Source organism: Myotis daubentonii, chromosome 18, assembly GCF_963259705.1.
Source record: "Myotis daubentonii chromosome 18, mMyoDau2.1, whole genome shotgun sequence".
In the NCBI taxonomy this organism is placed as follows: Eukaryota; Metazoa; Chordata; class Mammalia; order Chiroptera; family Vespertilionidae; genus Myotis; species Myotis daubentonii.
This window is the reverse complement of record NC_081857.1, coordinates 34,384,100-34,411,695: the sequence shown is the minus strand read 5'-3', so window position 1 is coordinate 34,411,695 and position 27,596 is coordinate 34,384,100. Positions and strand designations below refer to the sequence as shown.

The window sequence follows — 27,596 nt, the reverse complement described above, 5'->3', positions numbered from 1 at the left end:
AGTTTCATTTTTTACATTTCCATTTTTGTTTAACTTGGGTTTTAGTGTAAAAGCAGAGAACCCATGTTCCTAAGTGCCCTATGACAAAACTGGGTAAGAACTAGACATAGGAAGGTCATTGAGCAGTCCTATCTGCACACGTTAGAATGCCAAATTGGATGTGTTCAAATGCCAGGTGCTTCTGTGACTTTAAGACCTACAGTAAGGGATTATTGTTAATCAAGATTACTGAGAAAGTGGAGGAATTCAGACTTGAACTTGGCCTTGAATGACTTAAAATTTGGGTAGAGATAAGGACAAGGGAGTGTTCCAGGCTGTAAGTAGAGGTCTGGATATAGGAATAAGCCCCTGTGGCTGCAGGAGTGGAGTAATGACTGCAGTTATTAAGTTCTTAATATGGGCCAAACTTTGATCTGACTCTGTTATCTTCACAGTGACCAAATGAGGTAGGTACTTATTTATTAGAGGCCTGATGCACGAAATTCTTGCAAGAGTAGGTCTTCACAGCCATGGTGGCTGCCTCGATCCTGAGGCTGCAGCCCCGGCTTCATCTGGAAGGTTGTCCGTAAGGACGTCCAGGCAGCCATTCGGTTGATTTGCATATTATATTTTTATTATTATAGATTATTATTACTTCTTACCATTTTGTAGGAAAGTAAACTGCCACAGGGGCCAGTCAAATGCAGTGCCTTCATTTTCAGAGCTAGTTATGTGGTAGGGCTGAGGTTCCAATCCTCCCAGCCTGCCTGACAGTGTGATGCTGGGTTGGACAGCCAGCCTTTAGTAAGAAGGGAGGATTTGCTTTCTGATGAAAGAGACTGAATTGAAGAGGTCTGTCCTCCTCTAGCTGGTTTCTTCATCCTTGTTGTTTATAACCTGTGTCCTGGAAAATAATTAATATGCTACAGACATTACATTCTTCTTATAGTGGAATCAGTATTTGCTTTCACATGTGTTTTAATGGATTTTCACATCCTTGATTATCTGTGTTTTATACTACATTAGATTGTTATTCCGATGCACTAGAAGTAAGGCTGAGAAGAAACAATGGTGTGGATCTATCCCATGGCAGGTAGGAGTTATTCACCTGTTTTCAGACCTGCTCTGTTCAGACTGTTTAATCTGTGGCATCACCTGAAAAAACTTGGAAGTACAACAGAAACTGGTCGGTCTTCATCATACTGTCTCTGAAAGGCAGTTCTTTTCTTTAAGGAAGATAGACCCTGTTGTGACTTTTAATTCAAAGGACTATTTGGTTATAGTAAAGAATTAATTAACTGTCTTCTATTTTACTTACCTAAATATTTTCAGAGGTCTTAAATGTCGTCAATATTCTCCTACTTAGGGGAAGATTTAGATCAGTGATGACGAACCTTTTGAGCTCGGCGTGTCAGCATTTTGAAAAACCCTAACTTAACTCTGGTGCTGTGTCACATAGAAATTTTTTTATATTTGCAACCATAGTAAAACACTGATTTAGATTTTCTTGACTAACTTCAGCATCTTTTTATAGACTGATACCTCCTTGATATTGGTATAAGCTGATTATAATTCATAAGCTCTTAGAACACGAGAACTAGGAGAGATCCCACAGATATCCAGTAGGTGAGAAACTACACCAGTGATGGCGAACCTATGACACACGTGTCAGAGGTGACACGCGAACTCATTTTTTTGGTTGATTTTTCTTTGTTAAATGGCATTTAAATATATAAAATAAATATCAAAAATATAAGTCTTTGTTTTACTATGGTTGCAGATATCAAAAAATTTCTATATGTGACACGGCACCAGAGTTAAGTTAGGGTTTTTCAAACTGCTGACATGCCGAGCTCAAAAGGTTCGCCGTCACTGAACTAGACCTAGGGAGGTGAGGAGACTTGTTTTGATGGAGGGATAGCTTGAACTTATGATTCTAGACTCCACAGTGAGATCTTCCAAATCAAGTAAGCATAGGACCTTGATTTGGTTTGGGGAAAAGTTCATCTTGAGCAAATAGTTTTTCGTGAAGAGAATCCATGTGGCTGTTGCTTTTAGAAAAGCTCTTTGATTTAGTTAGCACATTTCCTGGAGGCCTGGAAAGCAGTGACCATGGACACAGAAGGAGCCAAGCATTGAAAGTGCTATTAAGAAACAAATACTTGCCGAAACCGGTTTGGCTCAGTGGATAGAGCGTCGGCCTGCGGACTGAAGGGTCCCAGGTTCGATTCTGGTCAAGGGCATGTACCTGGGTTGCGCGCATATCCCCAGTAGGGGATGTGCAGGAGGCAGCTGATCGATGTTTCTCTCTCATCGATGTTTCTAACTATCTCTCTCCCTTCCTCTCTGTAAAAAATCAATAAAATATATTTAAAAAAAAAAAAAAAAAAGAAACAAATACTTCATGAGTTTGACAGGAGTCTTTTCTAGAGGCAAGGATAGTCCCAGGAATATTCAGAAATATTATAGTGCTTTTACTGTTTCCATTTCTTCTGGAAAAAAGCATTCTAGAAATGAAGTTTGCATGAATATCTTATATTAGACTAGAGGCCTGGTGCATGAAATTGGTGCACTCGAGGGGGTCCCTTAGCTTGGCCTGTGCCCTCTCGCAGTCCGGGAGCCCTCGGGGGATGTCCACTGATGGCTTAGGCCTGCTCCAGAGCGTGCCTAAGCTTGCAGTTGGACATCCTTAGTGCTGCCGTGGAGGCGGGAGAGACTCTCACAACCACTGCTGTGCTCACCAGCCATCAGCCGAGCTTCTGGCTGAGCAGCGCTCCCCCTGTGGGAGCACACTGACCATCAGGGGACAGCTCCTGCGTTGAGCGTCTGCCCCCTGGTGGTCAGTGCACATCATAGCGACCGGTCATTCCTCTGTTCGGTCGATTTGCTTATCAGCCTTTTATTATATAGGATCATGTTCTTTTTCCTGTAGGAACCTAATTCCAAAGAGCATTCTGTAACCAGCAAGTCTCAACATGCACCTGAGCCATCTCATTATCCTTCCATCCAGCAGAGAAACCCGTTCAAGGTACTTGACAAGAATCAAGAACCGTCTCTGTGGAAACAGCTCATCAAAGGTGAAGATGTGGAAAAGATGACTGATAAAAAGCAAAGGGAAAAGGAAGACCCACTCTTGGATCAAAAGAAGAAACAGAAGCCTGAATCTAACTGTTGGGTGGAGAAAGATCTCTCATCTGGCCGGGTGGTAAAGGAAAAATCTGTAGGTCAAGAGAAGCCACGAGGGGAGAAAGCAGAGCCTCGGTGTGAAGCAAAGGGAATTGAAGGGACGCACAAAAGAAACCTTCCTGAGATGAAATCCAGGCAGTGCCAGGGTAATGAGCTGAGAAAACCATCTGCGGCTCAGAAGAACCTGAATGGTGAGAGTCATTATGTCCAAAAAGAATCAGAACCTCTGAGAGAAAAGAAGACCAGGCCTTTGCCTCAAACTGTTCGCAGCCAAAACCCAATAAGCAAGCCCCTGGAAGCAGGACACCCTGGCAAGGAGCAGCCCAGGATTCGGGAGGCTAGAGAAACAAAGGCCAAGGACGACCCCAGCACTCAGGCCACCCAGAAGGGGCTGCTCCAGGGGCCTTTCCAGGCGCAGGCAGCGGCCCATCCTGCGCCTGCTCCAAAGGGCCCGGCCACCCAGCCTGCGCCTCCGGCTGCAGGGCCGTCCCTGGGGGAGAGGCGAGAGGCAGACACTAGCAGTGGTGAGGAAGATGATGTTGTTTTCGTTTGCTCTCAGCCAAGGTTCCCCTCATTCTTAGACACGACTTCGGGCTCACAAAAGAAGGAGAACCTTCCATTCCCTGGTCAAACTGTGCAAAGAAAAATTTCCCCTGCCTCCGGTGTTCCCAGGAAGGTAGAACCTTCAGACCCAGCATCCCAACGTGCGCACCTCAAAACACAACTGAAACAAAAGAAGGTAACTACTGCCTTGTGCTTCCTTTTGAAGGTTAGGACTGTGCTTACTCTGGGCAGATAGGGACTCCACCAACGAGTTAAAGATGTTAATGTGAGCAAAGGTCTATAGGTGGGTGTTTACTTCTGCCTTTTCCTATGTTTATATTTTCAGGATTGGTAAATCAGCTGGGCTTAAAAAAAAGTTTTGGTTTTCACAAGTATAGTTAAAAGATCATACTTTCAGAGTTTTAGCATTGTAGGTATTTTAATCTGAAGCTGTCTTTAACAACTGGGAGAGGAGTGATCCGTTTTATGGGACCTGTTTTTCAGAGCACACTGGCGTCAGTGAACATTCAGGTTCTTCCAGACAAAGGTCAGAAGTTGCTCAAGCAAATTCAGGAGTTGGAGGAAACACTCAGTGCTCTTGCCCTCTCCCCAGAGCAAGGTAAATGGGTTGTGCCCCAGAACTCGGGTTTGCATGAACTTTACAAGAGACATTCAAAAAGCCATCTTTTAATATATACATATTGATTTCAGAGAGGGAGAAAGAGATAGAACCATCAATGATGAGAAAGAATCATTGATTGCCTCCTGCACACACACACACACACACACACACACCCCCCACTGGGAATCAAACTGTGACCTCCTGGTTCACAGGTCAGTGCTCAGCCACTGAACAACACTGGCCAGGCACGAGAAGCCATCTTGATAAAGAATGTTGACTCATTCACCTTTCCATTTCATTATCTGCTTCTGAGCTTCCTTCTGAATCACAAGTGTAATTTATAAAAGCTTCCTCCTATTTCCTGTGGACTCACCTCTCTTTCCCATAGTTTTATGCACACACTTTAGGAAGCTTTCCCTAGCTTATTGCAATGGTGCTTGTCCCACTCTCTCTTGCCCTCTCCTCACATATAATTCCTTTACTTTTCGAAACTTTAATCTGTTCTTCCCTTGTTTTTTGAACAGGCACAGATGAGAAGAGTAGCACTCAAGTACCACAACAGAGTAGCTCCGCCAAAACTACCACTGCCCCTCCCCACTTGGTGCCACCCAAACCCCTACAGCTGCAGAGTCAGGCTCTCCAGCCTCTGGGTTCTCTGGGACTGAAGGCTGCCAGCCAGGCAGCTGCTGGACAGTCCAGTCAGCGCTATGGAGGTAAGATCAAGGGCCTGGCCCTGTTGTGAATAGCTACCCCTAGGAGGTAAAATTCTGCCTGGTGGATGTCTTTCTGCGCACATGAAGGCGAAGCCATTCCTGAGTTGTTAGTTGCCTGTGTGAAAAAGATTGTGATGCTCAGCTGAGCTCTGCACAGTGTGTTTAGATCTCTGTGAGGGCAGACACTGTGTCTGCCTGGTTCACTGACCTTGATCAGTCAGCCAGGGGCCGGCACGTAAGAGTCAGTAGTAAATGTGAATGGAAACTTGAACTCACAGCCTGGTGAAGTAGGTAGACCAGCAGATACGTTTGTCTTCCCTCTGTGTCTGGTAAGCAGAGCAGAGGAATGACATGACTGAAGACCGATAGCAATAGACCCACCAAGAGCAGTAACACTGGTGTAACTCAACATTTTCATCCTGAACTTTCCAGAAAATGATGAATTTAGAAGTAACTGCAGAATGAAGATCTCAGGGAGAGCCTCGGATATGTAATAGGATTGGTTGGCGTGTTGATCACGAGCCAGGAGCTCAGGTTGGCTGGCAGTGACCAGTTTCCCCCCAGTGAGAGCTGCTAGAGGAAAAGGGAAGGGGGAGAAGGAAGCAGACGGGGAGAGAAGGGAGACGGGAGAAAGCTGAAGAGCATAGTTCACCAGGGGCTCTATACTCTGCCTGAGGAAGCTAGGGTCCGTCTAGAAGGGCACAGAGAAGGCGTACTTGTTAAAGTAGCAGAGTAGTCGGGGGTACAGGAATGTTTTGAAAACGTTACTGTGTTACAGCATCATCCCTACTCATAATGGTGACTGAGTCACCTAGAGGAAAATTAGATTATTATTTTGGAAATAATCCCATTAAAATAGTTTTCCTTTTGAAAGCATTTTAACATCTAAGTGGTTAATGTTTATTGATCTAAAAAGCTTTTATTTGAATACTTCATCCCTAAAATTGCAGTCAGCTGAGGTGCCTGCATTTGTTAACTAGCTTCACTAGAATTGTCTAGAAGGCTGGGCTACCAGCATGAAGTATTTCTCGGTGCAGGGCATTCGGCTGTGGCGTGCGCTACAGGGCGGTCTCTGCCTGCCTCAGCCTCGCCCGGCTTGGCCTTCTCTGTTGCTAACTCCTTGCACTCGGCCCCAAGGATCTCTTCTTTCCAAAATACTGATGGTGTTAAATTTCCTCTGCCACCTCTTCAAAGCTGGAAAAAACGTATGATGGGTTATCTTATTTTTTCATTTTACTTTATATTACTTTGTCCTTTATTATGTGATTTTAAAACACACACACACACACACACACACACACACACACACACACACACAGAGAATGGGATAGAGGAGCCTGTGGGCTAGGAGAATCTGCAGGCAGGGAGTTTTAGTCCAATATCGTATGTCAGCTATAATTAAAAATAAAGAAAAAGAATTTTTAGTCCATACAAATCCATCATTTGGCAAATAACGAATTTCCTTTTGCAGCCATAACCAGGACATGCTACTGGCTATGTCACCTTTAGGTAACACCTCTCTGTACACAGGCCCTACAAACCAAGACCGCCTTCACTCTGTGTGGAAAATCACAAGTGAAGCCATTGATGAGCTGCATCGATCACTTGAGTCCTGTCCTGGTGAGACAGCTGTGGCAGAGGACCCAGCCGGGTTGAAGGTGAGCCGGGAGTGTCCTGTGGCGGTGTCCCCGTGCCCATGGAGAGGTGACCGCTGTGCGACGGCTCAGCAGAGTGCCGCTCGGATGTGTTTCCCACAGATAATGCTTCAGTGGCTTCCCTTGCATTATGTTGTCCTTTTCTGTTTAGCAGTGAGAAATAAGCATTTTTTTCCTTAAAGTCATAAAGTTATACAGTTGACCTTGCACAATACTGTTTGAACTGCATGGATCCACTTATACTTAAAATCCGCATATAATTGGACCTGCACAATTCAGATCCACTTTGTTCAGGGGTCAGCTCTCCACTCTATAGCAGAAGCAGATCTACTTAACAACCTTTGGTGGATGCCACAGGATACAGAGGAACTGCTGCTCTTAAAGAACTCGTTAGGGTGACAGTGCCTGCACAACATACACAACAATAGAAAGTGACTTGAAGGTAGGATGAAATGTGCATTGTAAGGCACTATAGATTGTCTACAAAAATACAAAAGAGATTCAAAATAAAGGAAAAGTCACACTAGGTCAGTAATTACTAGTCTGCCCACTTTGTGCCTTGAAGCTGCAGGCCTAAAGATAGCTGGGAGGATGGAACCCAGACACCCCAGTTAGAGGGAGGGGTGGCAAGAGGGAAGATACAGAGAGTGGTATTAATAACTGGTGACAGGGTGACATCAGGACCTGAGCCGGGAGCAGCAGGTGATGTTACTGAGTGGGAGGACTCGCGTGCTGTGGAGCCTGGCCTTGGCGAAGGGGCTTAGATCACACTAGCTCAAGAGATATTATGGAATCACTGTAGAATTTTAAGCAAGGGTGTTTTATGAAGATTATTTTTGTCACTGAGTACAAGATAAACAGGAGTAAGAAAAGACTAGAGAGAGGGGTGCCAGTTAAAGAGCTGCTGAAAATTGTGGTTAACAATGCAAACTGGGATGTTGGCTACAGAGAGGAGAGTGAAATCTATAATAATAAAAGCGTAATATGCAAATCGACCAAACAGCCAAATAGTGGAATGACCATCCATCCGGACGTCCTTTTGGACAACCTTCCAGACGAAGTCGGGGCTGCGAGGGCCGAGACAGCTGGGGCTGCGAAGGCCTACTCTTGCACGAATTTCATGCATAGGGCCTCTAGTTGAAGAGATAATAAGGAAAAGCCAACAGAATGGCTGGTAAAAGCAGGGTGACCCATCAGAGGCGTTGGTTGCAAGCAATAGAAACTGACTTTGGCTGATTAGGCAGAGAAACCAGGACTCTCACTTGCGGGTGAGAGAAGGGCGCTTGATAGACATGCTGGACAACAGGCATAAAGCACACTGTCCCGGGCAGTGCAGGATGTACGGGTGCCCAAGGGGACACGGTGGAGTCAAGGACCTCAAGGTTATATGACATCTAGACTGTTGGGGGGATCACTTAGAGGAAATAAAAGAGTAGAATGTGGCGTCGCTGTGGGCGGGATCCAGGATAGCCTCTCGTGAGGAATTTGAACTTGACTTTCGGTGATTACTTTTGTCAGGTCCCTTTGCTGCTGCACCAGAAGCAGGCATTAGCCTGGTTACTGTGGCGGGAAAGTCAGAAGCCACAAGGAGGAATTCTGGGTAAGTCTGGTATTATGGAAAGAGCCAACGAAGATATTGTTGTAGTATTTCATATGATCCTCTCCACGCCTCTGGGGTTGTTGCCCTCTGTTACAGTTGAGAAACGGTTCAGAATGGCTAAGCAGCATGCTCAGGACCCTCAGCAGGATCAGCCAGGTCCTGGTTGCCAGCAGTAGAAGCTGACTCTGGCTGGTTAAGCAGAGACGGTTTATTCTGTGGTGGGAGGTGTGGAGAGCCAGGCGGGAGCCAGACTTCTAGGAGCAATGGTCAGAGCCAAGTAATAAGCTAGTGTCTTGTGGAAACTGTCATGGCTGCTTCGCTCTATCAGGCACTGCTACCCCCAAATCAGATACTTCTGTGCCCAGCCCTTCTAGCCTCTTTTCTCGGGTCACTTATATCTGAATCTAGGTCTTAGGTGAGTACTGGTGGTCTGTGGAGCAGGTCATGTTGGCACTGCCTTCGCTGCAGGAAGCCGAGGAAGCAGGTTTTTCAGGCTCTGCTTCGGGCACTGGTCAGACTACATTTTCCAAGGTGCTCAGCTTCTAGAAAAACATGACAGATGTCCACTGTGGCTAGTAAGTGGCTATGTTGGTCCCCAAGACCACTTCCAAATCCAGTGATTTGCTAGGAGGACGTAGAGCATATAGTCACACTCATGGCTGGCTATATTGTATTACAGAGTAAAAATAGTAACAACATTTATTTGATACAAATCAGACTCATCAAAAGGAAAAGGCACATGGGATAAAGTCCAGGGGAAGTCTAGACACCAGCTTCTGAATCCTTTCCCATGGGAGTCACACAGGGCAAATGTAATTCTCCCAGCAGTGAGATGTGAGAACACGTGCAGTGCTGCCAACCAGGGAGGTTTGTTAGAGATCCAGTGCCCAAGGTATTTCCTGGGGCTGGTCGCATAGGCAGCTTCAGCCTGGGATGTATGTAAGTTCCATGCTTCCAGAGGGAAAGCAGGCATTCAGCATAAACCGTGTTGTTTGTACAAATAGGGTAAGCATAGTGAGCCAATCTTTTTAAAAATATATATATATATTTTTATTGATTTCAGAGAGAGAGAGAGAAACATCTATGATTAGAATCATTGATCAACTGCCTCCTGCATGCCTCCTGGGGATCAAGCCCGAAACCTGGGCATGCGCCATTGATCAGACCCAAGACCCTTCAGTCCACAGGCCAATGCTCTATCCACTGAGCCAAACCAGCTAGGACCAGTGAGCCACTCTTGTCAGTTCAGGGAATGGTGAGTTCCCAGATGCCAGCCACAGGTCAGTCTTCCCTGGAAGCAGGGATTCCAGTGGATAGCTGTGTTTCCTCTTTTTCTGCACAGCAGCAGAGCCAGGATTTGAACCGGAATTCATGACATCACACTTTACTTCTGCTTATGTCAGAGTGATTATTTAAATGGTTGAAATGAGGATACTATTTTGCAGGGTATAAATAGTAAACTAGATTAGTTCAGTTACTGACACATTGACAGTTCTCAAGGAATGCTAATTCATGCCTCTCTCTGATGAATAAGTGAAGGGGATGGAGGACTGTTTTGAGTTAACTGTAACTCCAGAAATGTAAAGCACCAAGAAAGTAGGCATAAGATATATTTATTTTCTGGAAGCTGAGTTGATTCTTTGCCCTAAGTAATTAACTCTCCTGTCTTTATTTTTATTTTCCAGCGGATGATATGGGATTAGGAAAAACCCTGACAATGATTTCACTCATTCTGACCCAGAAGGATCAAGAGAAAAACAAAGAGAAGGACAAAAACACGACCTTGACTTGGCTTTCCAAAGATGGTATTCCAGTGCCTTCGTGGCCTGTCATTTCCTACATCAATCATTTGAAAACTTTTAAGCCACAAAAGTACACCTGTGGTCATATTTAATTAATTTATTGGAAATCTAGTGTTAGACTACTTTCCTACAGTATCATTTCTGATGCTCAATATGCTAATTTAAATGATCTTTTTTCTCTTTTAATATAAACTTAGCTTGACCTGTGAACTAGAAAAATTTTGTGGAGAGAGCTAAGGCTCTAGGAGACAGTCTATACATAATGATTACTTTTATTAATATTGAGGATATAACCACAGGATAAGTCCAGATTAGTTAATGTATTATTTTTTGAAGCAGGATCTGTCACAAACTCAGATTTGAGCCACCGTAGCAAAAGCTGTTTTCCATGTTTCTGAAGTTCTGGAAGTTTCCAGATTCTAGACAATTCGTATCTTGTTTCATCCTGTTTTTAATCTGTAATGGCTATAAGTCCTTTAAGTCCTGTGTATTGTTTATAGACACCACCACAGTAAGTTGCCATGGACACAGTATATTTCTCAAGTGGTTAGATAGTTAAAAAAATCAGTGACCGTCTGCTCTCAAGCCTCTGATGACCACTGTTGCAGCTGGATCCTATGTCTCTGTGTGGAGTAGCAGCTTAGGTGTGCACACACTTACACTTATGCACACATGTACGCCTGTATACAAACACATACACACGGAATGAGGGGCAGTGGTACAAATACTACAATACTACCTGGTTCCAAAGTAGTGTTTGCCCATTTTAGGGGTTTTTGTACTTACATTTTAATGTAGATATATTAAGTTAATGCTTTTCAGAAAAATAATAATACTCCCCCATAAAGCCAAGGATGAGTTAGGATATGATCCAGCTTCTACCTTCTGGCCACTGAGAGTACACTGGTTTGTTTGGTTTTTAGATTGAAGTTGTGTACCACTTGCTTTCCTCTCCTTTTTTAGCCTCTCTGTCTGACACATATGTAAGGGTAAATAAGAAGTAATTAAGTATTTTGAGTTAAAAGGCCATCGCTTCCCTTTCCTATTCTGCTTACCTATGTGTAGAAATAAGAGCAGCAGTTGTTAAAAATATTGATTGAAGGAATGAAGCCAGTCGAGAGAAAGGTAATGTCTCTCAGAAGCTAAAAGCTGTTTAATGGGTGTAACTAGGTGTTGATTTTTTCCTCCCGAGACTCCACGGAGTTTAATTCCCATGGAACACTTATCATCTGTCCTGCTTCCCTGATCCACCATTGGAAAAAGGAGGTGGAGAAACGTGTGAGCCACAACAAACTGAGAGTCTATCTCTATCATGGCCCAAACCGGGATCAACGTGCAAAAGTGTAAGTGCAGAAATGTTGAAGTCACTGGGCTTCAGAGGCCTCATTGCCTGCTTCCCCGAGGTTTCATTTAATGAGAACTAATGATATTGTCAAGGCGAAAGGTACTCTTATCCCCAAACAGCCTTCACCTATATTAAGAGATAACTCTTGAGAGAAACGGTGTTCTTGTGGCACTCTGCAAAAAGAGCTGCCATGTGAGTGGGCCAAACACGCCTGAGTTGTCAGCCAGGCAGCAGCTGCATTCCCTGGTAGAAGAGGCTCTGTCACAGGAATTTCATGATGGTGAATTTCTGATTCCAAATTCACATTCTTTTCTGTTACTGTGAATAGAACTAGCCCAGTCTTAAAGAGCAAATTGATACAACTATTAATGATTAGTTGATGTAGGCTGATTATATTTTTACTAGAGGCCCAGTGCATGAAAGTAGTGCACGGGTAGGCCCTAGGCCTGGCCAGTGATCAGGACTGATCGGGGCCTTCCGGCTGCCGACTGGGGCCTCCCTTCCCTGGCTGCTGGCTGCCAGCTGGGCCTTCCTTTATTCCGTGCTACCCCCCTGGTGGTCAGTGCACATCATAGCGAGCAATCGAACTCCCAGTCGAACTCCCGAGGGGACACTTGGAATATTAGCCTTTTATATATATAGATGACTGTATTTTTCATATGTGAATGGTCTAAGAAGTTTTAGATGCAAAAGTTTAGGATTAGACCTAACTGAATTCCTGAGGAGGAATGATCAGGAGGGGGAATATTTCCTCAGATGTTAAATTGAGCCCTAGTCTTTGTCTTTTGGCTTTAAATAATTTGGGTTTTTTGTTCCTAACTGATACAAGGGTCTGGGTTGAATACTTGCTGATCTAATTAAGAATGGATTTGTTGCCCTAACTGGTTTGGCTCAGTGGATAGAGTGTCAGCCTGTGGACTGAAGGGTCCCAAGTTCAATTCCGGTCAAGGGCATGTACCTTGGTTGCGGGCACATCCCCAGTAGGGAGTGTGCAAGAGGCAGTTGATTGATGTTTCTCTCTCATCGATGTGTCTAACTCTCTCCCCTCTTCCTTTCCTCTCTGTAAAAAATCAATAAAACATATTTAACAAACAAACAAACAAAGAATGGATTTGTTTCCACTTTTCTCCCCCACCTCTGATAGTGAATCTTTTATCCCCTAAAGAATAGGGCAGTGGTCTTTCAGGGGTAAATTGCCAGATTGGTGACCCCTATATAATGCACCAATTCTTGTGACTGAGAGTCCCTTCAGCCGACAGGGCATTGGGGCAGCAGCGGCAGGCCTGCATGCTTCTCCGGCAGAGAGTGCTGTGAGTGGCCTGCCTGTATTTAGAAATAAATTGCATCTCATTGGTTAGCACTTTGGTCATACCTGGTTTGGTATTCAGAGTGTACTAGTGGACTGATTGGAATCATTCTCACTTATACTCTATATGATGCTAAGGCCACCTGGAGTCCTTGCTGCCTCTCTGAATTACGCATATCATTTTTATCAAAGGTATGTATGGACGTTCTCTCAGGTTCACATTATTAAGCTTCTTTGGGAAAAGGTTTGTGCCTTTCATTAAGAATCTTTATATGTAAAGAGTGTAGGCAAGGTAAACTGAAAGTTACAGCATGATTATACCCACATGTCAAAGCTAGATCAATGGGTTTTTGAAGTCCATTGTAGAACAAAGAGGAGAAAGCATCCTTGATGAAAGGCAAACTGCTTTGAGAGTCTCTACTTCCCTGGGATTGTAGCATCATCTGTGTCAAGTCATTACTAAATGTTAGTTCCCAACATTCTGTACAGGCCAGATATGAAGGTTAATATGAGCCCAGCTGGTTCTCCTTTATGACTCATTGGATGGGAAGAGGGAGGCTGTTCTTGTTACAGTGAGTAGACTGTAGAAATGATCAGAGGGAAGAGGGAAGGAAGCCAGATGAGTCAAGTTTACCTCTCCAGAGTCACGTGTGTTGATGAAGGCATAAAGGAATGAATTCTGCCGTCTGTCCATCCAGCCATAGGCATTTTTATGGAGAGATCAGCTCTGCTTCTCATTGTCAGACACGGGATCGTTTACCATTTGCTTCGTGTTATATCTACACAGCCTCTCTACGTATGACATCGTCATCACCACCTATAGCCTTGTGGCCAAGGAGATCCCCACGAAGAAGCAAGAGGGACTGGTCCCGGGCACAAACCTCAGTGAGGAGGTGAGGCTGGGGGCTGCCAGGGAAGGAGAGGGGGAGCCCCATCTCCTTTCGCTCAGTCTTGTCACAGCATCAGAGAGAGCAGAGGTACCCTCCTGTGAGGTCAGGAGTGTCCTAGCCGGTCCACCTGTGGGAACAAAGCGCTCTCTGTCCCCTCTTTTATCCTAGATCACCTCCTCAGCGATAAAGGGTGAGGCGTGGCACAGTTTTAGCTGTGTGTGTGTGTTTTTTAAGAAAGAATGATAACTACATCACAGTTGTGGTGGTCATCACATGATGATAGGAAAACCTCACTTGTTGCAATTTTTACTTTAGAATCTGTGAGATATCCTCTCAGGGTATGTTTTATATTTGGTGTGAAGACTGGTATTTTAGGACTAATATTTTGGTATTAGGCTATCATTCCCTGCCTCTCTCCCACTCTCAGGAAAAGGGGTTGAAATAATAAGGCCACACATGGGCCAGAGGCTAAATGATAATCAGTGAAAACCCTGATGTCTGCTCTGCACTCAGGGGAGTCGCAGTTGTCTAGGGTGGAGGCTTTATTGCTTCAGTGACTAAGGGGCTTTTTTTGCCCTGAAAATACAGTGTTGTTCCAGGAACTCCTCTTTAACATATGTCTTTACAATAGAATAGTCACAGATTCTGTATTTGGGGAGACCTCTGGAATGGAGACATCTGATGACCAACTCTGCCTTTTTGCAGATTCCTTGGTGGTTCCTCATTGCTTTTAGGATAAAACCTTACTTTTTTTTACATGATATTTTAGGCTTTTATGACCTTGCCCTGCTTGCATGTCCCTTTTCACCTACACCCCAACCCTCCTGTGGCTCCCCCTTGCTCAGCCATAACAAGGCACATGTGCTGCTCCGCCAGCTCTGCCACCCTCTTGTGCCTTTGTTCACTCTAAGTGGAATGCTTTGCCTCCTGTTTGGTTAAATGTGTCTCTTATGCTTATGTGACAGCGCTCCATTTATCCAGCAAATACTGAGCTGCTGTCTCGGGTATTATGGGTACAGAGTGAACAAGACTGGGTCCCTACTGTCATGTGCTGAAGGTTGCAGGGGGGCTTATTATACACTCACTGTGTTGTATGTAGTTATCTTTGTGCTTGCTTTTCTCTGGATTTTGAGCTTTCTGAGGGTAGGAACTGTCCATTTGTATGGCTTAGTATCTCACATATGAAAGTAGACTTTTAGTAAGTTTTCAGTGACTTTTTTGTAAATTTAGTAAATATTTTATCGAATGAGTGAATACCTAGTGAAGTCCTGACCCATAGCCATTGCTCAAAAGTGGATTGAAAGAATAAAGGAAAACTCATATTACAAAACATTTTATTCTTGAGCTCAAGGACTGGGGCACTCAAGTGACTTGTCTATTTGGACCCATTGAGAGTTTCCACTCTCGGTTTCTTAAGCTTAATGCTTATTTCAGTGTACCTCAAACTTGAAGGTCAGATGGGTCTTCAGTGGAGGACCCACTTGTTGTTGTCTCCCCTTATCTTCTTGAAGACATACGTTTTCCCATACCGTTGTTGGGTTTCACTGGTGTTTCTTCCAGGCTATCGCAACACCTTTGCTTCGCATAGTCTGGGCCCGAATCGTCCTGGATGAGGCTCACAATGTTAAGAACCCCCGCGTGCAGACTTCCATAGCCGTGTGTAAGCTGCAGGCTCGTGCCCGTTGGGCCGTCACTGGAACCCCCATTCAGAACAACCTGTTGGACATGTATTCACTGCTGAAGTGAGTAAACTCTTTGGAATTCTGTAAACGTGAACCCTGTCAGTAACCTTCCTAATTATTTCGTATCTCATGGTAAAGCTCTGGTGTGTGCCTGGTTATCTCATGCAGCAGAGGGCAAGCCTCTCAACCTTTAAAGGGCAAAAGAGTTCGTATTTATGAGAAAAATAACCAGTTGATTGACTGGCTGATATGGGACTTTGATTACAGTTAGCCAATATATATGGAAAAATATAAAACAGATTAAATTAAAGGAAACAAAATCACCTTTCTTCAGTCCAGTGAATGTTTTGGGCTATTTCTGCTTTAAAGCATATGACCTGGGGTCAGGACTATAATTTATTTGAAGCAAACAGAAAAGAATGCTGATTTTAAAATACTTGCTTTTATTAAAGTCAGCCTGTAAGAGGATATGGATCTTCTTTGCTAGCCTTTTAAGCTTTAGGAATAAATTCTAGCTATTGGTTATATGTCCTGTTGTGACGATACAGACAGTGTGTTAATGGGAACGTTCACAGTGTTATAATGTGGTTTTCGTTGTTGACCTAGGTCCTTTTGATCTGTCTAGCAGAGCTTTACTATGACATTCACTTTTAAAATGATGGGATGGCAGATGTAACAAAATCTGATTTGTTTTTCATCTGTCTTTCTTTGAACCTTTATTCTATCCTCCCATACTTTTCCTTCTTTCTATGTCCTTCTTCCCAACAAAAAAGATTTCTCCGTTGTTCTCCATTTGATGAGTTCAATCTGTGGAGGAGCCAGGTTGACAATGGTACAAAGAAAGGAGGTGAACGGTTAAGTATTTTAACCAGGAGCCTTTTGCTACGGAGAACAAAAGACCAGCTGGACTCCACCGGCAAGCCCTTGGTAATCTCATTTATGTGTGTCCGAGGGGGAGGCCCGGGGAGGATGGGGACCATGTCCTTGTCTTGGGTTGAACAGCCATCTGCTTTGCTTCAGGAGCCTCTGAATTCCACTTTCCAGGGCAGAGCCCTGGGCTGCTGTCCTGCACCTGTGTCCCAGCAGCCCTGCCATCTGTGTGTTAGCAGCCCTACTTTTAGGGAAGGGTGGAGGCTGCTGTCCAGCCTTGACTAGACTTCCAGTGTCAACTCTGGGAATGTACTCTAATATTCAGTTAATTTCTGTAACTTCATCCCAGCTGCCTTTTCCCTTTACTTTCCCAGGTGGTGCTGCCCCAGCGTACATTTCAGTTGCACCGTTTAAAGCTTTCTGAAGAGGAAGAGACTGTTTATAGTGTCCTTTTTGCAAGATCAAGGTGTGTGCCAGGAAGAAGCACCTTCTCACATGTACTGTTGCTTTTCTGTCCTTGGCTTGGCAGTGAGTCGATTGTCAAGTCTTCTCAAACTGTATTTAGGGTGTTATTGATAAGGCAGATACCTGTTCCTTTTTTATAATCTCCGTCTTGCTCCTTACCCCCTCCCAGCTCACCTTTGTGTCACTGACATTGAAGGCTTTTGAAGCTGCTCTTCATTGGCCTCCTTGCACAGAAGTGCTAGGGTATGGTCACTGCACCAGGTCATCTGGTCCTTGTGGGGCCATGTTGGAGAAATTATCTCTTTGACCTTTGACCTGTTACCCAGCATCTCATTGGAACTTAAAAACAAAAAACTGCTCCATAATCCTTGTCATCTGGTCTTTGCACTTTCTGTAAAGCCCTTCTCCTTCCCTGACTCCACATTTACTCTCCCACTACCTCTCACTTCCAGCATAAATGTGTTTTTTCTCTTTGTATACCTCATATTTATTAATATTCATCAATAAATAATATTAACAAAACATTATACTAATTAATAATATCAACATGTCAGTGTATTACATATTAATATTTAATATTCTGACATTTTGCATTGATATTTATTAATTATTTAAAAATGATTTTGGGGAGGGCGGAGGTGGGGAGGACGGGGAAAAAAAATGATTTTGGAGGTTTTCAATGGTTAGTTTTCGTTGCCTTTGGGCCAGTGCTTGCTATGAGCCTGACATCACTTAACAAGTCCACCTTTATAGTTTTTCAAGGTGCTACTGCAAGCACAGTTAAGCAGTGGCCATTGAAAACCTATTTAGTTGTAGCGAACATTATATGTGTATTTTCTTTTTTGATCTGAGGCAGATCAGCTCTCCAATCCTATCTAAAAAGACAGGAAAGTGGGGATAAGCAATCTGGACGAAGCCCTGATAATCCATTCAGTAGAGGTAAGCAGTGGGGCACTCATACATAACTAATGAGAGTGTGCAGTCAGATTCATAAAATTACAGCAGGGAGGTTTTGGATTCTTGGTATCAGAGATTTGACCTTAGCTGGGAACCTCAAACCATAGTGTATATACTGATCTGTAAGCATCAGTCCTGGTGATCTAAGCTTCTTTTTAATTATTTTCAAACTCTGATCTATTAAATATAAGTAGGTCAATAAAGAAAACCAGCATTTCATTTGGCTTATTTAGTATAGAAGTGTTACAACTAATATCATTGAGCCTCAGATCAAAGAAATTTAAAATAGCATCATTTAGTTCTTGATTTGTCCTCATACCTCTGTTTTAAGCCCTCACTGTTTCCTATGGTTTGTTTTCCCTCCTGAAGTGGCACAGGAGTTTGGGTCTAGTGGGCCTGGACGCTCTGTGGCCACAGACTCACAGCGATCCAGCACCGTCCACATATTGTCACAGTTGTTGAGACTCCGCCAGTGTTGCTGTCATCTCTCTTTGCTAAAGTCGGTAAGAAAAGCCTTTAGCTTCGTGCCCAGAAGGGCTGCCAGGCAATTCCTGTCTTTCTGCATCTGGGACCTAGTCTGCTGGACCAAGGAAAATGGGGTTTGGGTGTGTCTTTGGTTTTTGGTGGGGCAGAAAAGAGGGTGCTGGTTTATTTTACTTTGTTTTACATTAATTTTTATTGATCTTGATAATTCTCATGGTGTTGAGAACAGTTTTTATTGTTTGTTTTGTTTTAAATAAGCTTTTTACAAAGAATGGAAAATAGCATTTTGTTAAGAAGGAAACCATTTATGAATACTTTGGTATTTTAGGATGTCATAAAGCTAATTTAGTTACTTTTTTTTCTGCCTTCAGGCAGTAGGACTTTTAGGTCCAGTTATGAAAACTCAAGTATTCATACAATTGGAAAAGTTGCCTTTATGTTTGAGAGAGGTACATCCATAATTAAGAGGAGTGTTTTATTCTTTTGAGGAGTAGTTGTAATGTATCTTGATTAACAGTACCTTAATTTACTGTACTATCCCAGCTGGGGAAAAAAGAATGATCATGTGATCTATCTGGCAAGTCACTAAAAAGTTTCATTATTTGATTTATCTTCAATCTGGTGAAAAAACTTGCAAAATTACATTTTTAATCGTGGTGTCTCTGAGGAGCTACTGATGATCAATGAGAAGACATTTTGCTGTGTGGAATGTTAACAGTCAGCACTTCATTGGCAAGTCCTGTGGCTTGCCGCCTCCGTGCCCACCTGCTCCCGTCCCGTCTGTCTCCTGCTCAGGCCCTGGATCCGACAGAACTGAAGAGCGAAGGCCTGCTCCTTTCCCTGGAGGATCAGCTCAGCGCTCTGACCTTGTCCGAACTCCAGAACTCAGAGCCGTCTGCCACTGTTTCCCTGAATGGCGAGTGCTTCAAGGTGGAGCTATTTGAAGACACGAGAGAGAGCACCAAGGTACTTCGTCGCCTCTATTCTGGCGGACAGAGTTGGCCTCCTCCCACATTTGTCCAAGCGGGTACAGTCCTTTGATGGCAGAGCTAGAACTGTTTGATTTTAGCTGGTCAAATTCTCCCTCCAGTCTTATATTCTAATTTTATTTCATAAATAAAACTAAAGTTAGATAGTGGGCCAGCCCAGGCATGAAGGCAGCTTTTCGGTCATGGATTACTGGGAAAGGAGCCAATCAGGTTTACGCTGGGACAGGGCCACAGTGAGCGAGCAATTTGTTTTGGGAAAGCTTTAAAGGGAAACAACAAAGGCTAGACTCTAGAGGCTGTAATACATCTGAGTGCCAATGGCTCTTTCCCACACGGCCTCCTATCTCCATCAGTCATTCTGTTCTGCTCATTAGAGCTCTTTAAGGAGGAGAGCCCTGTTAGAGGACGGCTGAGAGGCGCTGCAACTTGAGCCCTGCCTTTCATCTCACGCCCACTGCTAGCCTCAACCTCTTTGTTCAAAGGCTTCTTTAAAAAGTAACTAGAAAGGCGGTCACTGCCAAGGAAATGGTGTTACTTAAGAATACTTTTAATTAAAATTTTAAAATATTTACCTGGGTCTTTACCACTAATAACTGAGAGAGACATAAGAAGAGTGCCATATGTGGCCAGACTTCCTGTCCTGGCACCTTCAGAGTTTGTGACTGGGTTAAAACTTACATTCCTAATAATTCGTGTTCCTTGTCTAAACTCGGGTAATGTTTATTCACAAGGCTTCTTAGCATAAGCCCATTAGCGATAGCTCACACCGCTGAGGTTGCTCTGTGAAGGGAAGGGAGTTTTCTCTGGTTACATAAACCTGAGCTCAGGCAGAATGTCACTGGGATTTGACCCCAGCACATGGACCATGAATCCTGCTCTCAGCAGTTTTCTCAAAATACTTGTGGCCATTCTTTTCACATGGCAATCAGAGCACTTTCTAGAACCTCGAGTTGCCAAGATACCACACACTTCACGTACCTGCTTTTTTCTTCCTACTGATTCAAAATGGTACGGTCCTGTGACTCCCTTCCTGCCCGGCATCAGCACGTGTGGGGGCCTCTACAGGTCACTGCTATAGCCATGGCGTAGGGGCTGAGGGACCTCAGAATTCATCTGGCTCAGCCCAGTTTTTTACTGATGTAGAATCTGAACTCGTAACGGGGAGTTCCAAAGTGATACAGTCATGTGGCGGCAGAGTAAGGATTTTCTTCATCTCCTGGTTCCTGGTCTAATTTTCTTCCTCCTCCACCATTCTGGGGATGACCTCTGGGGCCCTTCGGAGGCTTTTGCAAGGTCATTCACATTAGCAGTCAGGAGGAATGCACTGAGCTGTTGTCCAAAGTCCTGCTCATGTGTTCTTATTGACTGGTCCCCTGTGAACTCAAATTTGACAAATAACCAGAGAGCTTGTTTGGACGCTTTAGCAAGTGTTCCTCAGTCCGGACATATCCTCTCCTTCAACAACATTTGGAGCAGGCCTTCAACTGGGGAAAGCCTTTTTACCCTCTTCCCCAAATGTTAGGATGGTACCTTCCCTGGTCTAGTCGTGTGCTAGGGGTACAGAAGTGAACCAGACATATGCTGGCCCTGCCTCCTTGGAGCATCTCAAGTTATGGAAGCAAGAGGTGATTAAGTGAGCAATAATATATAGCATGAAGACGATCTTGGTGATTGAAACAAAATGTGCTGTGGTAGCACGTAGGCAGTGGGCTCCTGACCCATACTTTGGGGGCTAGGGAGGACCTTCAAGAAGAAGTGACATTAAGCTGACGGGGAACAGAACGGACAGAGGTGAGACAAAGCATGGCTTGGTGAAGGAAGAATTTTCGTATGACTAGACTGTCGCTTGGGGAGGGCAGAGTGAGAGATGAAGCTGGAGCTGGAAGCAGAGGCCAGAGCAGCCAGGATCAGTGTACAGAGCGCGGGCTTTATCCTCAGCGGGGAGCCACTCAAGGGGCTTGAGCCCGGGAGGGAAGTGACACTGACATTTTAGAAATAGCTGTCTGGCTGCAGAGACGAGAGTGGGGTAGAGAGGGTCAGACCAAGCAGAGAGGCCAACCAGGTGCCGCTCAGTAATTCCGGAGAGGGACAATGAGAAGAGTTCTTAAGCTGCATATGTTAATGTAACCTTTTCCAGATTTCATCTCTGTTGGCAGAATTGGAGGCAATCCGAAGAAATTCAGGGACTCAAAAGAGGTAAATGTGTTATCTCATTATCCAGGTATTACTTGTAATTAGGCAGGAAAGTTTGGTATTGCTGACAATTGCAAATCTTAGTTTTTTATGTTAAGGACCTTGAGTCATGTTCAGCAGAAAGCACTGACGTTATGGCCCAACTTCCCTCTGATTTCTCATTAAAGTATTTGTGGCACTGATTAGAAAGGAAGTCCCTGAGGACCGGAGAAAGCTAAGCCTCTGAGAAGTGTTTAAAAGTAGAGCAGTATCTAAAGAGAATCAAGGGGAACAGATGCAGAAGGGAGGGAGAACTGCGTGAGCAGGCCGGGAGTCCATTTGCTGTTTGTTTCAACTTACGTGTATGTTATAAACCTGCATTTGTATATGTGAAATATTTTTATCTAAAAACTTTAAACTCTAATTAACACAGGATGGAGGGGTTGGGTGAGGGGAGTAGAGAAGTCCTAGCAGCTTGTTGTTATGACTGGCGACGAGTCCCTCTCTGCAGGCCACAGAGCTCCTCTGGGTGAGCACTCCACCCCCCAATAGTAGGAGGCTGCAGTGCTTACCGGAGTCTAGTCACCACTGTATCCTCACTTCATTCAGTGCCGGATAGATCGTAGGCTGGATCTGGAAGCAACTTGGAGCATTATAATCTTTTTTACCATGTCACAATTTATCTGTTTATCCACATATAATCTTAAAATGTGACTTAAGCATGTGCCTTTACCCTGTAGGTAACAGAAGGCCTTTCCTCTTCCACATGACAACTGAATCTTAAGACTCACAGGGGCATGACAGGCTGCAGATGAGTTTAATCTGTTTGGGGGGTTGTTTTGTCCTTCCTTCCAGTGTCATTGTCTCTCAGTGGACCAGCATGCTGAAGGTTGTAGCCTTGCACCTGAGGAGGCACAAACTGACCTACGCCACCATCGATGGCTCTGTCAGCCCCAAACAGAGAATGGACTTGGTAGAGGCATTTAACAACTCCAGGGGCCCCCAGGTACGAGCTGGTCATATCAGAGTTATAGAATTAAGAGCAATTTTTTCTCAGTTATACAGAGAATTCTAATGTAGCAGCTCAATTTAAATATATTCATAGCTCTGATCCCTCCAGGTCTTTTAAATTTATTAGACATTTATGGGGTACATATCAAAGTATGCAGATACTCTAAAGAGAATAAAATATGAGGGCTAAAAGGAGAGGGAGAGCAGAACTGGGTGGGTTCAAGAGAATCTTTGTGGAGGAGGCAAGTCTTAAAAAATGGGTAGGATTTAGAGATGAAATATGGGAGGAAGTGGAAGAACGAGGTATCTGATGATGGATAGTAGGACTTTGGAAAGCATTCGTGAGTGACAGGAGGATCATAGAGGTGCTGAGGGTGGGGGTGCAGAGACTGATGGGATAGACAGAATCTGGTTAAAGGGAAGTGTATTGAGCTAGCCACTACAGTCCTCTAGAGTGTAGTACTTGTATATTTTGGCAGGCACACAGTGTTTTGAGATTCACTCACCAAAAAACTGAAATGAGAATTTTCTTAAAGGTGGGACATTTCACAGTTTCAAAATAGTGCATTTACGGCAGCAGAAGAAAATTTGATAGGAACTCAGTGCTGCTCTGTACTGATGCTGGCCTTGAACCTGGGACAGGGGAGAGTGTATTACATGGAGTTACTGATGTGCTTTCTTTTGTAGGTCATGCTCATCTCTCTCTTGGCTGGAGGTGTTGGTCTAAACTTGATTGGTGGAAACCACCTTTTTCTTCTGGATATGCACTGGTAACAACAGTTCTGGATTTTTCTTGAGTTTCACAGCAGAGCAGGGGACCAGCAGGCTGGAGGGGCAGCAGGGCCTGTCTTTGTTGACTCGGCTCTATCAGTGTTAGGGAGATGCCGCTGCACACGTGTGTGGAGATGCAGGGCTAGTGGACAGCCCTGAATTCCTGACCAGCAAGGCTTCAAATGCTACTGAAAATAGTCCATTCACTTTATTGTTATTCTAACGTCTGTTTCCATGGAAACTGGGAGCAAGGCTTTTTATATGACTGAGACCTAAAACCTGCATCCCTCAGTTCTGACTCTTCAAAATACCATATTTCAGACATATGTGTTGACCTCCAGGGAACTCTCAACCCTAGAAAAGAGGGAGCAGCATTACTCTGTCTAAAAGGAAAAGGGGGAGGGACTTTCTAATTATGTTAGGACGACACTTAACATGTCGCCCTTGGCCGCTCACATAGTGTCAACACCAGGAGCATAATAGCAAGCACCTTTCCTGGAAATAAGATAAATGAATATGTGTTGTCAGGACAAAGTGTCATAATTAGTCCCAGCTTTTGGTTTTCCGTTTATGCCAGCCAGGGATTGCTGCACGTGGGTCTAATTCTCTGGCAGTTGAATCGCAGAATATGAAAGCTAAGGAAGGTATTCAGCTCTCACGTTTCCAGGTGGCAGCCAGGAATGTAGAGGGTTGAGGCTAGATGACTTGCCCAGGTCCCCCCGCTAGTTAGTGACCGAATTTGAATGTTGGTTCCACCTCTGTTACTTACTGTTTGAACTGATGATAATGCTGAGTCACTATTAGCAGTGGCCCCAGTTTCTCATTAGAGAGCAGGAAATATCTGACACCACACTGTCTGCGGCCAGGATAGGCAGGACAGGGATCTGCAAGCTTTTTCTGTGTATAGTTTAGGCCAGATCGTCATTATTTTAGGATTTGAAGGCTGCATAGGTCTCTGTTGCATATTCTTCACTGTGGGATTTTGCTTGTTTTTACAACCCTTTAAAGCTGTAACAACCATTTTTAGCTAAAGAGCCATACCAAAGTCAGGCTGTGGCTGGATTTGCCTATGGAGTTGGCTGCCCTGGCCTAGGAGGTCTGTGCCTTTGAGCTTTCCCTCTTTTCTACCAGGAACCCCTCACTTGAAGATCAAGCTTGTGACCGCATTTATCGAGTAGGACAGCAGAAAGATGTTGTCATACACAGGTAAGTACGGGCCTCCCAGGACCTAGGACCCTCCCCAAGTCCTGCTTTCGTGCCAGTCCTTCTTGGGTAGATTTTAATAGAAGGTAAAGTATTTGCTGATCGTTTTACTAATGATGCTACTGAGGCACATCCCCCCTTGGACTCGCAGTCAGGAAGGGAACACAGGCAATTGGAGGATGACCTTGGAATTGGCCTCTGCAAAGAAGAGCAAGTTGTCTAGAGTAGTGAGCCTTAGCTCAGTCAGGGCAGCCCATGAAACGACCCTCTCCCTCTCTTGCTTATAACTTTTATTTTGACGTAATTTCAGACATATAAAAAATGTAAGAAGTCTTACAAGAAAAATACCAAAAATATCCTGCGTGCGTGTGTGTGCATGTACATGCAAACTTTTTTCTTCACCATTTGAGAGTAAGTTGCAGGCATGTTGCTTATTTATCCCTAACTACTTTACTGTGAATTTTCTAGAAATAAGGACATTTTCTTACATAACCACAATAAAATGGCCAAAATTGAGCTGTTAACAATGTACTCCTGATATAATACCTGACCTATGGACTTTATTCTGTTTTGCCACTTGTTTCAATGACGTCTTCTCTGCAAAAGAAAATCCTAGATCCTGCGAAGCATTCTGTTGTCATGACTCTTCTCTCCTTTGATGTGGAACAATCTCAGTCTTTTTTGTGTTTATGTTTGAAGAACACAAGCCAGTAATTTTGTAGAACAGTCCTCTGCTCGGGACCCCTTCTCTTTAAAGACAATGAAACCTGCCTTGATGCCACAGTCCTCTAGCTATGGACCTCTTTTTCTCCTTCCATTCCAGGGCCACCTTTCCTGGAGAACTAGAAATCACTGACTGTCTTTACTTGCTTACCTCCCATTCATTCCTCAGACTTTACCAACTGACTTTCACCCTGTTGTTCCACTGAAATTACTCTTGCTAAGGACACCAGTGAATTCCAAAATTTGCCAACTACAGCGATTATGTTAGCTTTCCTGCCTTGAGCTCTCTTCTCACTCTGGATGCACCTCCCCTAAAAATCCTGTCGACTCCAGTAACTCCCACATCTGTATCTTCCGTTCCAAGATCTCCTCAACTCCAGACCCGATCAGTATCTGAATTGACTGCCCAGATTCTCACCCATTACTCATTGAGAGTTAACTCTCGGTGGAGCCTCCCTCGGTACTCCAGACAGATGTACTTGCTCCTTTTGCACACTGGACATGCTTCCATCATAGCACTTTCTGGCTAGTATTTTTATTGTTTATTTTAATCTCTATCTTTTGGGTTCTCTTTGAGAGCAAGACCTATGTTAATCTCTCTGTACCTACACTTAGTGTAGTACATGGCATATAGTGAATGCTTAATCAGAAGAGATTGCGCGATTGAATGACAACAGTGGCATTTCCTCAGTTTGTAAAACCTGTGACAGTGTGAATTAGCCCCCAAATCAGATACTCTGTTTAAACCAGCACACATGCCTGGCAGAAACTTCCCTTCCATCTTATCAAGGCGGAGCTGTTTGTGTGAAAGCTGGCTTTCTGTGCTTTCATGGACAGGGATATCTTTTGCTCGTGTTGGCATTTCTCAGTTACCTGCTGCAGAAAGAAATAAAAAAGTCAGTCTGAGTCACATCATTTTAAATGGACATATATTTAGTCAGGGTTGTCTGGGATGCCTAAACTTAAGAGTTCTTAACCAAACCTAAGCTTACATAAAGGAAGACACCTCAATTAAAAACTAAAGCATAAATAGAAGTTCGAACATGTTATTAGATACGCTGCCTTGGATTTCTAATTGTTTGCTTGTCTGTGTTTCAGATTTGTTTGTGAGGAAACAGTGGAAGAGAAGATCTTGCAGCTCCAAGAGAAAAAGAAAGATTTGGCCAAACAGGTTCTATCAGGATCTGGAGAATCTGTCACCAAGCTGACCTTGGCTGACCTCAAAGTCCTTTTTGGCATCTAACTGCCTGTTTGTAGAGCTCAGAAGGGTGCCGCTGTTGGTGTGTGTTAGGATCTGGGAGCACGGCCTAACCATGGTCCCTTGGGCTCTCCTTGCGTTCCATGTCACCATCACGCCTTCTGCCCTCCTCAAGGGAGGCATACGCTTACCCCCAGGACTGAGTGAGTAGTGACGCAAACCAATACATGACTTCAGATGAAAGAAAGTGTCTTCGCGCTGGATAACTTTGGAAAAAACTCTGGGAGGGTTGTGCAGAAGCTTCAGTAAGAGCTCTGTTGCCTTTCTCTCGTCAGCTGCTGGGGGCCTAGTGTTACTGCCTTTCTGACATCTCTCTCTCTCCTGCCCATGAGGCTGCTCCTGAAACCGTCTCTTTATGGCCAAGCAGAGAGTGGGCCCACGCCCATTCCTCTGCAGTGGTCTCACTTCCAGGCCCTTCTCCCTCAGGGTAAGATCAGAGAGGTGCCCTGTACATCATTGTGTATTGCTGTCATATCATGTACTATTTGTGGCATAATTTAGCATTTTTATCATTTTTATATTATTTGTATTTTTACAAATCTACAGTACTCATAGCATTTAGTATTGTTGTGGTCTTTAGTCTTTGTACCATTGTATCATTTAGCATTGGTACAATCTAATGTGTTTGACAGTGTAACAGAGTTAATGCTGTGTTCATTAAACCACATTTTCTCTCCTCCTGGGTACCCAGAGAGCCAGTCTTTACTGCAGTGACATGGGTCATATTACTGTGTTCTCACCCCGGGAATGAGGACAGAAGTGATGTAAGTCATTTTTTTATCTTTCCTCTAAAACTTTGCAAGAGATTCTTCAGGCTGTTTCTTCCCTTACCAGCCCACTGGATGCAGAGGACCCGATGAAAGACTACAAGGCCCCAGAGAATTGCAAAGCCTCTAGATTAGAGATTCGTACCCTGGTTTTTGCCATGGACTCTTTTGGTTCCTGAATGACAGGGACAAAAGTCTTCCCCATATGTGCCTCCCTTCTCACCCCAGCTCACCCACATTGGACTGTGACGGTTTTTTAAGGCACAGAGATTTTAGGGTTGTTTATGTAAGAATTAGTACCCTAATACAAACCCTTTAGAATTTTATACTTTGGGAAACGAGTCAGATTTCCTTCTTCCCATTAGCAACCTTTTCCAGAACACTTACTGTGCTAATTGTGCTGGAAAGAATTGTAGTTTTTCCTAGGTAGACCACTACCCTCCTTTGAGTTGGGAATAGGAAACGAAATCCTCTGTTAAGCCAGTCATGGTCTGGACATAGGGGCATTGGAACCTGTTTAAGCAAAAATGCTTTTCTAGGACAGGGCCTAAGGCAGTGATGGCGAACCTATGACACGCGTGTCAGAGGTGACATGTGAACTCAT

General features: G+C 44.1%; 1 protein-coding gene across 5 annotated transcripts in view; it reads left to right on the top strand.

The window, feature by feature from the left end:
• TTF2 (transcription termination factor 2) overlaps positions 1-26,909 on the top strand; it is a 36,114-nt gene extending 9,205 nt beyond the window's left edge. For 2 of the 5 annotated variants that reach the window (XM_059674409.1, XM_059674407.1), the window contains 20 exons: positions 1,006-1,072; positions 2,990-3,904; positions 4,213-4,327; positions 4,855-5,043; positions 6,574-6,701; positions 8,217-8,298; positions 9,984-10,103; positions 11,293-11,443; positions 13,539-13,644; positions 15,202-15,383; positions 16,097-16,250; positions 16,568-16,659; positions 17,515-17,597; positions 17,985-18,118; positions 18,894-19,064; positions 21,225-21,283; positions 22,115-22,265; positions 22,958-23,040; positions 24,173-24,247; positions 26,066-26,909. In XM_059674409.1, the coding sequence (XP_059530392.1) occupies positions 1,006-1,072; positions 2,990-3,904; positions 4,213-4,327; positions 4,855-5,043; positions 6,574-6,701; positions 8,217-8,298; positions 9,984-10,103; positions 11,293-11,443; positions 13,539-13,644; positions 15,202-15,383; positions 16,097-16,250; positions 16,568-16,659; positions 17,515-17,597; positions 17,985-18,118; positions 18,894-19,064; positions 21,225-21,283; positions 22,115-22,265; positions 22,958-23,040; positions 24,173-24,247; positions 26,066-26,210 (3,202 nt within the window). In that variant the 3' untranslated portion in view covers positions 26,211-26,909. Of the gene's footprint in view, positions 1-1,005; positions 1,073-2,911; positions 3,905-4,212; positions 4,328-4,854; positions 5,044-6,573; positions 6,702-8,216; positions 8,299-9,983; positions 10,104-11,292; positions 11,444-13,538; positions 13,645-15,201; positions 15,384-16,096; positions 16,251-16,567; positions 16,660-17,514; positions 17,598-17,984; positions 18,119-18,893; positions 19,065-21,224; positions 21,284-22,114; positions 22,266-22,957; positions 23,041-24,172; positions 24,248-26,065 lie in introns of all 5 variants that reach the window. The other 3 variants (XM_059674408.1, XM_059674406.1, XM_059674410.1) reach the window with 2 other exon arrangements.
• The last annotated feature ends 687 nt before the right edge of the window (positions 26,910-27,596 follow it).